The sequence below is a fragment of the Phyllobates terribilis genome, unplaced genomic scaffold (assembly GCF_046119375.1).
Source record: "Phyllobates terribilis strain yellow unplaced genomic scaffold, ASM4611937v1 Scaffold_9__5_contigs__length_417890890, whole genome shotgun sequence".
Classification (NCBI taxonomy): Eukaryota; Metazoa; Chordata; class Amphibia; order Anura; family Dendrobatidae; genus Phyllobates; species Phyllobates terribilis.
Window position 1 is genome coordinate 113,706,767 of NW_027362769.1, and position 12,896 is coordinate 113,719,662.

The 12,896-nt window shown below is 43.2% G+C and overlaps 1 protein-coding gene across 11 annotated transcripts in view; it reads right to left on the reverse strand.

Annotated features, from left to right (window-relative positions):
- Positions 1-517: 517 nt before the first annotated feature.
- Positions 518-12,896, reverse strand: part of DYNC1I2 (dynein cytoplasmic 1 intermediate chain 2) — a 114,682-nt gene continuing 102,303 nt past the window's right edge. For all 11 annotated transcript variants that reach the window (XM_073646951.1, XM_073646961.1, XM_073646957.1 and 8 more), the window contains 3 exons: positions 10,245-10,385; positions 2,733-2,858; positions 518-1,093 (listed from right to left, as the gene is read on the reverse strand). In XM_073646951.1, coding sequence (XP_073503052.1) covers positions 980-1,093; positions 2,733-2,858; positions 10,245-10,385 — 381 coding nt within the window. In that variant the 3' untranslated portion in view covers positions 518-979. The remainder of the gene's footprint in view (positions 1,094-2,732; positions 2,859-10,244; positions 10,386-12,896) is intronic.

Genomic DNA, 12,896 nt, shown 5'->3' on the forward strand with positions numbered 1-12,896 from the left:
GGGCCAGCACCTGAAAGCCCTCTGTGACAACATACTAGTATTGTGTATATATGTCCCCAATGTTTTCTGCATAACACGAAAAAAAGCTTTTATTATACTCCCCTACGGCGTTGTCTGGTTCAGAGGGCGTCTCTGGTCTTGATCCGGCGCCTCCTCTCTTCTTGCGACGCCGTCCTCCTTTCCTGCTTCGTGCGGACGATTCATCCTACGTCATCAACACAGTGTCCTCCATCGCGGTTCTGTTGATCTTGTTTTGTTCATTTATTGTAAGCTGCAGATTTGTACATTTTGCTAATAAAACTCATTTACAACAGGGGTTGAGGTGTTTTTTCTTTTTTTTTATTGCAAATGGGCTTTAGGTTTCTTTATTTTCGGAGCGTTTGCTGTATGGTTCTCCATGTGTACATGACTACTACACAAATTCTGCCCCAGAAAGTAGTAAGCACATACTTGTACAGAAATCTAATGGTCATTACTAAATGATACCAGACAAAACATGAGACACTCATTGGAAATATCAAGTTAGAAACATTTTCCTTTAATAAAATGGCAAACTAGGTGACGGTATTAAAGTGTCCGCTGCATGCAGGAGTTCGTTGTGAGTGCTGGGAACACTGTAAACCCTAATAATAGTGCTGTCCTCAGGGGTTAGGCGTTCAGTTTAAAAATAGGATTTTTATTAGTAAGGTAAATGGATTATTTTAAACAGTGGAAATACATTGAGCAGCAGCTCGTCTGACCGTGAAAGTATACAGAGGCGGACGATCGGTACACATAGAAAAGGGAGGACAGGAGTGGAGGTACAAAGAAAAAGGGACGCTGCATTTGGTTGCAATGAAGTTTATAAAACATTGTAGTCCACAGATCCTATCCACATACGGCTTCTTAATTTATCTTTTGCACAGATACATGCTAGCGCTCTCCGCAGGGATCATCAGGTCAGTGCAGCTCTGCCGATGTCGCACGTTCTATAGAACATTTAGCTGGGAATGCGGTTTGCTGCTTCCTCCTCTGCGTCGGCCCTGTTGGCGTTTATTTCTGCAAGTGTTCTTGCAAAGCGGGTCCATTCGTCATTTCGAGGCACGGAAATTTGCTGTGAAGTAACCGAAAGAATAAATCAACATCATAAACTTCATTGTGGGCGATATAAAAACGAGCAAAAAGTTCCCACCCGATTCTTCACTTAAAGAATTAGCATGGCTGCCATACAAGGAAGATCCCAAACCAGGCTCTGCAGCTATTTAAAGAGAATCTGTCAACAGGTTTTTGCTATTTAATCTGAGAGCAGCATAATGTATGAGCAGAGAGACTGATCGCAGGGATATGTCACTTGCTCAGCAGCTTGCTGCAGTTTCAATATAATCAGTGATTTTTCATTAGGAGATTAACACTGCAGGACTACATGTCTTGTGCCAGGCAGTCCAGCTCATCTGTGTAACCCCGCCCCCCACCACTGATTGGCAGCTTGCTGACATTGTACCCAGGAAGCTGCCAATCAGTGGTGTAAGTGGGGTTATATAGCATTCTGAGCACTGCTACATCTACAGCAGAGAAAACAGGGATTCTATCTAAACTGCACCAAGCAGCCCAGTAAGAGATACATTGTTGGAATCAGGCTCTCTGCACCTACACTGTGCTGCTCTCAGATTACATAAAAACTGCTGACAGATTCCCTTTCAATTAAAAAAAAATAGAATTTTTTTAATTTATTTATTTATTTATTTATTTTTTTTACACACTTAAATGCATGTTTTTCAGGAGAAGAATCACTGAATCCAATTTAAATATTTTGAAGGATTTAGCCTTTATAGGACTTTATGCTTCACTTTACATTTACAGCTGCAAAAGGAGTTAACTGAGAATCCATCAGTGAGCTAATTTTGATGGCATGGTTCATACCTCGTGTCTTTTCCCAAGCTCCTGTACGCCAATTTAAGATTACATCGAAGTTAAGATGACGTTATAAGTCACATTAGAGGAGGTTAGAAGAGATAAGAGCTGTAAACAATGCGGATGAGTTCATTAACGGAATCTCAGTTTACTCATTCTGCAGCTAGGAATGAAAAATTAAACAAGGCCCTGTAAAAGCTAAATCATCCATAATTTTTAATAAAACCCAAAATACATGCATTTAAGTAAAAAACAACAACACAAAAAAAAACAACACACAGATGGTGTCCATACCCTTTTACATGAAAACAGAGGATTCTGACTAATGTACTTTGAGGCAGTTTTCTTAATTAAAGTTGAGACTAAACCAGCGGTCCCAGGAGCTGCACTTCCATCTCACCATGAGGGCAGCTTTCCTCATTAAAGGCTATTAGGGCGTTTCAGACAATTTCATTAGATATACATTTTTCTCCTTCGTGTATTTCATTTATGAGAAAGTAATCCAGTTTTGTTTTCCATAAGCTTTTCCACTTCTTTTTTCTCTCCAAAGTCAGCGCAAAATTCCGTACTGATTACAGTATTGATATATCAGAATTTACAGTAGCGGATTTTATCGGTGGATGAAACGTCATAAATGTCATCTGCGTGCTTTGGTAACCACTAGAGGGCGATTACTTAATAAAACATTATGCAGAGAGCTCCCTCTAGTGGTGGCTGCAGAAACACAACACTTCATTGTTAAACTCTACAGTCATGCTGGGGATATGGAGCTCTGTATGATAAGAACGGAAAATTGAAAACTAAAATTATTAGTAAGAAGGCGATGGTGGAGCACAACTTACCTCTCCCACATCATAGATAAAGATTTCTCCTTCGGAGTCTCCCACTGCGATTTCTCTACCAGAATGAGTCCATCTGACCCGATTGAGAGCGGGGTTTCCCTCAACTGTAATGCTGGCAGTGGGAACCTGTTCATGAGACAAGATTGTAACATTGTAAGATTTTTGGTTTGTGCTTGTTTTGTTTAGATAGTGATATGGAAAATGTAAAAAATAAATTAATTAAACCTAAAAAAAAAAAATGTACACTATTGGTAATTTTTTAAGGACATATCTATAATATAACGGGGGATGCATCCCTCTATCTGAAGCCTTTATAGACTGCCCATGCGTAACGCGCAGTCTGGCTCCAGACAGAAGCAGGCATCCATGAGTTACAGGTAAGAGGAGGTGTATGGCCCCGGAGATTGCGGTATGCGTAGACACTGAACCGGACAGCGCGGTGCTCCGGCGCCATACTCCTCCCCGGCCTCCGGCAGAACAGGACGCTGCAGCGCTGGAGCACAGAGAAGAAGGGCGAGTATAACGGTTTATTTTTTTTGTATGTGTGTACAGTGTGAAAGGGATGACGGGGCCACACATACAAGGATTGGGGGGTACCACACATACAAAGATTGGGGGGGGGGGGTGAGGGGACCACGCATACAAGGATTGGAGGGACCACGCATACAAGGATTGGAGGGACCACACATACCGGGATTGGGGCGATGAGACGTGCCATGCATACCAGGATTGGGGCTATGAGGGGTGCCATGCATACCGTGATTGGGGCGATGAGGGGTGCCATGCATACCAGGATTGGGGCGATGAGGGGTGCCATGCATACCGGGATTGGGGTGATGAGGGGTGCCATGCATACCGGGATTGGGGAGGAGGGGGGCCATGCATACCAGGATTGGGGATGAGGGGTGCCATGCATACCAGGATTGGGGATGATTGGGCCATGCATACCGGGATTGGGGATGAGGGGTGCCATGCATACCGGGATTGGGGATGAGGGGTGCCATGCATACCGGGATTGGGGATGAGGGGTGCCATGCATACCGGGATGTGGGTGAGGGGCCCATGCATACCAGGATGAGGGATACCATACATACCAGGATAGGGATGAGGGATGGGGTACCATGCATACCAGGATAGGATGGTGGGGACAGGATGGGGGCAGCACAAATACCAGGAGTGGGGGGGGGCAGCACATACCAGCATGGGAGACCATATACCAATAAAAATGCTCACCACCCGGGCGTAGAACGGGTTCAATAGCTAGTTTCCATTAAAAGGGAATATGTCCAGCAGGATTTCACCCTCCCAAAGTTACATATACATGTAGCTCTTTCAAAGACAAGTCCAGCAATACATATACATGGCCAGTCCGTTTTTCCATTACTGAAAATGTTTCAATTAGTATGCAAATGAGGCTGAAGAGCTATATGTACACCCAAAGCCTCTGTCACACCGGCTCTATTCCCTGCCCAGCACCGCCGCCTCCTGCTTGTCTGATTGCCTCTATGCTGTGTGATTTCAGGCAAAGAAGCTGCCAAACAGGAGGAGGTGGCACTGGGTGGGGAATAGAGCTGGAGTGACAGAGGCTTCAGATCTACCATAGCACTTAAGCCTCATTTGCATATCAATTGAAACGCTGGTTTCTCAGTAACGAACTGGCCATGTATATGTAAATATAAGGGGTGCAATCCTGATGACAGATTCCCTTTATAATTCTCCAATTTAGTTAGCGACAAGCCCTTTAATTAGTGTGACACAAAGCAGTTGCCTTAGGCTAAGTGCCCATGATACTGAAATGCTGCGGATTTTTCCTGAGCGTTTCTGCATCTCCCTGGCAGAAAAAACGCATGCGGATTGTACATGTGGATTGTACATGCGGATTGTACATGCGTTTTCCTGCCAGGGACAAGCGGATGTGAAGCGTTCTTCACATGCATTTCATGATTTTAGCATCACTTGGAAAGTGCTTGACAACTTGGTCACACTATATAAATCCATGCAACCGGCATGTGTGACCAAGTTACGATGGTGCAAATGCGGCATCAATAGTAAAAAACAAACAAAACATTATACTCACCTTCAGATGGCCCCTTGTCTCCTCAGCGATGCGTCCGGTATCTTCGGCGGCTCTCGGTGCTCTAAAAAGGACCTTCCGTGACGTCATTTAGTCATGTGATGGTCACGCGACCATCACCTGACCGCTGACATCATCGGTTGCGTGACCGCCACATGGCTAAATGACGTCACGGAAGGTCCTTGCAGACCACTGCCGGAAGCCAAGGAGACAGTAACGCCGCTCAGAGGAGACCGGGGGGCGCAGGAAAGGTGAGTAGAAGGTTTTTTTATTTTAATTATTTTTTTAACTACAGGTACTACACTCCCTGACAGAAGTTATGTCGCTTATCCATGTTATGTAAATAAAAGCTTATAACCTGACGTTAAATTCATCCATTGGTTTTATTAATTACTCTTTTGAAAGCTGAAACCCTCCCAAATTTGGTTTTGGTTAAGAAAATAAATTGCCATCAATGCTGAAATATTGATCATTTAATGAACACAGAATGGTCAGATTGTGGCAAGACAAAAGTTGTGTCGCCCACAGAAAGTAATGTGATATTCAAACAAATAATTATCTTAAAATACAAATATATGTTGCATAACATTGGTGAATGAAGCTGTGGTGCTATTAGAGTCATATTTAATATTTTGTGACTTCCATCAGCTTGAAGGACTGCATCCATGCGGTTCAACAATGATTCATACAATTTATTAATGAAGTCATCAGGAATAGCAAAGAATGCCGTCTTACATGCCTCCCAGAGTTCATCTAGATTCTTTGGTTTTGTCTTCCAAGCTTCCTCTTTCATCCTACCCCAAACATGCTCAATGATGTCCATGTCTGGTGACTGGGCTGGCCAGTCCTTGAGCACCTTGATCTTTTTTGCCTGGAGGACCTTTGTTGTAGAGATGGATGTATGAGATGGAGCACCATCCTGCTGCTGAATTTGTCCCCTTTTATGATTTGGAATGTAAGAGGTAGCTAATACTTCTTGATATTTTATGCTATTGATATTGCCTTCCACCTTGCAAATGTTTCGCACACCCCATACTGAATGTAACCCAAGACCATGATCTTTCCACCACCAAATGTAACTGTTTTCTGGGTGTATTTTGGATCCATACAGGCTCCAGTAGGTCTCCTGCAGTATTTGCGGCGGCTGTGGTGTAATTCTACTGAAGATTCATCAGAGAAATCCACCTTCTGCCACTTTTCCAGCGTCCATCTGTTTAGCAGGCTGTGGGACTTTGCAAATGCCACACGGTTTTTTATTTGCCTTTTGTTTAGTGCTGGCTTATGGGCACTGATTCAACCATGGAGGCCATTTCGAGACAGAATCCTGCAAACTGTTCTAGTTGACACAGGGACTTGAGGTGACCAGGCCTGTTGGAGCTCTGCTGCAGTGGAAGAGGGGCTTGCTTTGGATTTTCTAACCAACAAACGTTCCTCCTGAGCAGTAGTCTTGCGGGGTCTGCCGGACCTGGGCTTGTCAAACACATCTCCAGTCTCTTCAAATCTTTTTTTAATTCTTTGTACTTGACGCTTAGACACATTAAAGGTGCCAGCCTCCTCTGCAGTGGATCTGGTCTTCAGCCTCTTGATAATCAAGGCTTTGGTCGCAGGGTGGATTTGTGGCATGTTGTCAGAGCTCAAGTTGCAGTTCAAGTGAAGGTCTGGGGTGCTGGGTTTCTTTTTATACACACCCACTAATTAACCGATCATTTACTGAGCACTGGTGAGGATGTAAACTAGGATTGGGTGCATTATATGACCAGGCGGCAAAACTTTTGCCTTGCCAAAATCTGACCATTCTGTGTTCATTAAATGATCAATATTTCAGCATTGATGCCAATTTATTTTCTTAACCTAAACCAGATTTGGGAGGGTTTCAGCTTTCAAAAGAGTAATTTATAAAACTAATGGATGAATTTAACATCAGGTTATAAGCTTTTATTTACATAACATGGATAAGCGACATAACTTCTGTCAGGGAGTGTATGGTACCCGGGTCTGGAGGAGAGTCTCCTCTTCTCCAGACCCGGGTACAATCCGCGCATTGAAGCACATAATATCCGCATGTGCACATGTAGTCATGCGGATGTCATGCGGTCCAATGCAAGTCAATGGCGGCTAAAACGCTGCGATTCCGCAAAATTAATGGTAGTGCTGAGGAATTTTCCGCAATGATAATCTGCAGCGTAAATTTCCGCAGCATGTGCACAGCACATGCGGATTATCATTGGGGGACATGGCAGACCTTTTACCAAGCGTTTTTTAAGCGTTTCTGCGTTGAAATTCTCGCTGCGGAAACGCTTAAAAAACGCATAGTGGGCACACAGCCATAGTCTTATTTTGCTTCTCCGTAGCTTTATCTGACTCTGAGGGATGGAACAGAAAAGCTTCTGCAGCCGATCACTCCCCGCTATTTTTCATAGCTCTTGGGGTAATATGACTTTGTTTCACAACAGCCATTTCTATCCACTTATCTATATAAGCCATAGAAATTCTGACATGGAATATATGATTACATTAATACACTACTGTTTTCTAAAAATCTTTCTAAGATTGGACAAAAGCTTGCACCATTGCAAATGCTATATTTTACCTTGATATTAATGATAGAAACTGTAATCATCTTTGCATCAATTCATATCTATTATATCAGTCAAACACAATTACAAAATAATAAGTGTTAATGAGTCTTGGAGAGTCTCTCAGCAAACGGCTTGTTAACCACTTGAGGTGCAAAAATAAAAGCATGATCAGACCAATCTTCATAGGCAGATGAAAATGCTGTAATTATTTCATTTCCAAGTAAGTAACTCAGTGGTTTATACCAATTTCTCCAATATAAAATCCCATTTCAGGCAAAATATGGGAAACAGAATATACTTTCCAGATTTCTCTGTAATGGAATTTAATGGCCACAATCAATTACTATTAAAGCGGAAAGGGAGTCTGTCCCCCTCAAAGTGCAATATAAACTTCTTAAAATTTATACAGGGGAAATAGCTACTATAAATATCATACTATATGTTTACAGATCAAAAATATATTAGCAGAAAAATCTACTGTTCTTTATTATGTAAATGAGAGCACTTTCGTGTGGCCGACGGCTAGGCGCACCCTTGGAGTGAACTATGGCCTGGTGCACAGGTCAAGCCTTCAATTTGCTTATTAAGCACAGCCATTTATCTTAACTTTGATGAAGTCCAGTGGCGCGCTCACAGTGTCCGTGTGGGCACGCACACAATGTGGCTGCAGATCCGCTCTGACACCTGGCTCCTGCCTGTCTGCGGCACCGACTGCTGCATAAAAATATATGAAGCGGTTATGCTCGGGTCAGAAGAGCCGCCGGCCGGTCCGTGCACTGCATTCCAACCTTGGTTTATACGGACGTCTGACTGCGCATTAAAAATCAAACCAGGCATTTACATTTTAAAGGGGACTAAGTCTCTCATATAAATAAGTGGTTTAATTTGCACTTTGGAGGTGTGAGGCCCCCTTTAATGCCATCGTTAAGTCCTGCACACAATACCAGATCCGGTGATTATTGCTCTTCTTGCGGCTCCCTTGCTAGTAACAACTTGTCATGTAGCATCAGGTGGTGAACTTGTGGTCACCCAGACCATAAGACAAGCGTTCACAGAGATATGGAGAGGTGTGGGGAGGGGAAATAAGTAACTAAATATTTTCCAAATCTTATATTATATATACATGTATTTACATGACTTTGAAAATTGTACATTCACACTGAAGGCATCAAAACTATGAATTAACACATGTGGAATTATATGCTTAACAAAAAAGTGTGAAACAACTGAAAATATGTCTTATATTCTAGGTTCTTCAAAGTAACCACCTTTTGCTTTGATGACTGCTTTGCACACTCTTGGCATTCTCTTAATGAGCTTCAAGAGGTAGTCACCGGAAATGGTTTTCACTTCACAGGTGTGCCCTGTCAGGTTTAATAAGTGGGATTTCTTGCCTTATAAATGGGGTTGGCACCATCAGTTGTGTTGTGCAGAAGTCAGATGGATACACAGCTGATAGTCCTACTGAATAGACTGTTAGAATTTGTATTATGGCAAGAAAAAAGCAGCTAAGTAAAGAAAAACGAGTGGCCATCATTACTTTAAGAAATGAAGGTCAGTCAGTCCGAAAAATTGGGCAAACTTTGAAAGTGTCCCCAAGTGCAGTTGCAAAAACCATCAAGCGCTACAAAGAAACTGGCCCACATGAGGACCGCGCCAGGAAAGGAAGACCAAGACTCACCTCTGCTTCTGAGGATAAGTTTATCCGAGTCACCAGCCTCAGAAATCACAGGTTAACAGCAGCTCAGATTAGAGACCAGGTCAATGCCACACAGAGTTCTAGCAGCAGACACATCTCTACAACAACTGTTAAGAGGAGACTTTGTGCATCAGGCCTTCATGGTAAAATAGCTGCTAGGAAACCACTGCTAAGGACAGGCAACAAGCAGAAGAGACTTGTTTAGGCTAAAGAACACAAGGAATGGACATTAGACCAGTGGAAATCTGTGCTTTGGTCTGATGAGTCCAAATTTGAGATCTTTGGTTCCAACCACCGTGTCTTTGTGCGACGCAGAAAAGGTGAATGGATGGACTCTACATGCCTGGTTCCCACTGTGAAGCATGGAGGAGGAGGTGTGATGGTGTGGGGGTGCTTTGCTGGTGACACTGTTGGGGGATTTATTCAAAATTGAAGGCATACTGAACCAGCATGGCTACCACAGCATCTTGCAGCGGCATGCTATTCCATCCGCTTTGCGTTTCATTGGACCATCATTTATTTTTCAACAGGACAATGACCCCAAACACACCTCCAGGCTGTGTAAGGGCTATTTGACCAAGAAGGAGAGTGATGGGGTGCTACGCCAGATGACCTGGCCTCCACAGTCACCAGACCTGAACCCAATCGAGATGGTTTGGGGTGAGCTGGACCGCAGAGTGAAGGCAAGAGGGCCAACAAGTGCCAAGCATCTCTGGGAACTCCTTCAAGATTGTTGGAAGACCATTTCCAGTGACTACCTCTTGAAGCTCATCAAGAGAATGCCAAGAGTGTGCAAAGCAGTCATCAAAGCAAAAGGTGGCTACTTTGAAGAACCTAGAATATAAGACATATTTTCAGTTGTTTCACACTTTTTTGATAAGTATATAATTCCACATGTGGTAATTCATAGTTTTGATGCCTTCAGTGTGAATGTACAATTTTCATAGTCATGAAAATACAGAAAAATCTTTAAATGAGAAGGTGTGTACAAACTTTTGGTCTGTACTGTATATTAATTCACAGCACTCCGGACAAGTGACAAACTGCTTCCACTTTAGTCTCATCTATACCCGTCATATAAAGCAGGACAACTATCTAATTTTTAGAATGACTTTGTTTCTTTGATCCGAGTAGCATCCTCTATGCAGCCACCTTCTTACCTCTGTGTCATTGTTTAGGTTCCACAGATCCAATCGACCCACTCCATCCACACAGGCAAACAGGGCGGGATGAGTGGGAGACCACATGACGTCATAGACGTAGTCAGAATTGTCCTCAAATGAATACAAAGGTTTGTTATTCTACAAGACAAAAGCAAAATAAAAAAGTGAATCAAGATAAGGAGTTACAAGGCGGCATTCAACAATAGTCATGAAGGCAGGACACTACAATAAAGCATCTTGTATGCAGTCATCCTGAGTTAAGGCCCCGTCACACAACGAGATCGCTAGCGAGATCGTTGATGTATCACGGGTTTTGTGACGCAATAGCGATCTCGCTAGCGATCTCGTTATGTCTGACAGGTAGCAACGATCAGGCCCCTGCTGTGAGATCGCTGATCGTTACAAAGCTTCCTGGACCATTCCTGGGTCGTTGCGCTCCCGCTGGGCAGTGTGCATCGCTGTATTTGACACCTTATCAACGACCTCGTTAGCGATTCAGAACTGAGACACATAGGCGTGCATAAATTAGACTTTTCCGCGCCCCTCGTCCCCGATTGGTGGTCGCTACAGCGTTCTCATTTTCCGCCGTGCATAAAGAAGGCAACAGAATAGCGATTCCATCCTTTGTTTCTGACCTCGTGCTGGATTGCAGATCCTAGCAGAATTCTCCGGGCTGTTGATATCCGTTCATTCGACTGAGTCCTGATTTTGCGGATCGTTGTAGCAACCAAGGCCGCCCAATCAGAACGCAGTAGCGTCCACCAATCGGAGATGAGGGGGCGTGGAAAAGTAATTTTATACACGCCTTTGTGACACAGTACAGTCCCTATCAAGGTGTGGATCGTTGAAATAGCTGCTGTGTGAAAGCGTCCCAACGACCGCCGTGATCGTTAGTTAGATCGCTGGGGCAGCCGAAATCGTTGGGAAGTTCTGCATGTTTGACAGCTCCCCAGCGATCACGAAACGACTCTCCAGCGATCCCAAAACCGTGACGTAATAACGATCTCGCTAGCGATCTCGTTATGTGTGACGGGGCCTTTAGAGTTAAAGGGATAATCCAGATTTGCTCACTTCTGCATCAGGTAGTGAGCAGAGCCGGTTTCCCACTTAAATCTTAATTGGCTTAAAGGGGTTTTCTCAAGTTGTCTCATGAGAGCGCTCAGAGCGCTGCAGTCTCTTTACTTCCTGGTTACTTGAGGGTGGGGGCACTCCTCTGTGAACGACAGTTCTGATCCAAGAGCTTTGTCCTGTTTCTACACTTTAATTATCTCTGTTTGAGTCTACACTGTTACCACTATATGTGCATGCAGAGATAATAAGGCATTTGAACAAGCATACGGCTCCGGAAAGTGAGAGCGAGGATTAGGACAACTGCGCTAGAAGCTTCCAATGTTGGGGGGGGCGGGGGGCGGTGCTGATAACAGTTCAGGATCTCAGAGGGAGGGTGGAGGAGATGAGCAACTAACTTCTGTGTAGAAATCAATGGGCTGGAGAGAGCTGACTGGAAAGTTAGGAGTTAACTCTCCTCCTGGAATGTAACTTCTGTGCATATTCTGGTGGCTGAGCTCCTTGGAAACCAGCTGTACACTACGCTAAGTAAGATAAAAGCTGTCATTGCAGGAGAACGACAGCAAACAGATATAGCAAGTCAATTGCAAACTTGCTTATTTTCATACTAACTAATTAAAGCAATTATATTACATGAGAATACCCCTTTAGTAAGTCCAAACCCTTAACCTTAGTCATTCAGTAGTACGATGAAGCACTGTTAGGGTAGATCCAAGTGGGAATTAATGTAATTATGCAGTTTATTAGGTCGTGGAATGAAATTTGGCTGGCTTAAGTGCCATTAAAAAAAAAAAAAAACAACACTATACAAATAGTCTTGGTCAAAAATATTTTACTGATTTTTGTACACAGCTCCTGATGCAACTATTTGTCTCACTTCTGCTGGTTGACCTGAACGTTAAGTTTCAGAGAGACCGGAATACAGGCGACAACTAAAGTGGCCATACAAGGTGAAAGGCCCACATAACAAAAGGAAGAATATTTTTGGGGGAAATGCTCTTTGTGCGACATTAAAAAAAAAATATTTAGTATCACTGGTATGAGACAAGGTTAGTGGATTCGTAATTATTAACCCTCGAGTTATTTTCTTGGATTAAAGTTGTTTTACGGGACTTTCATATCGATTCACTATCAGTATAGAAGGAGCGACATTGCATCCCCTCCATTTATTACCATCAAAGCACTGTACATATTGTTACGGCTGTGCCAGATATTGAAGCTTAGGTCCCATTTACTTAAAGACCTGTGACCAATTCAAAAGTGGGCAGTTTTTGCTTTTATTTCATTCCCGCTGCTCTCTTGAGTGGATCCACCATATTGTTCCAGAGATACGTGACTTTTTATTTAGCGCTAATTTTTATGGTTTTTCACCAAGGGTGCGGTGCTAACAGGGTACAAATACCGGGAAGCCTAAAGACACATTCCCAGAGGATCTTGTGAGCGACACCCTCTGGGTAAGCACCACAGAAAATAGCACTAAAGAAAAGAAAAGCTCATATTGCTGGAAATGTATGACAGATTTAAAAAAACAAAAACACTCAGGGGAGCGGCTGTAAAATAAAATAATAATCATAATAAATA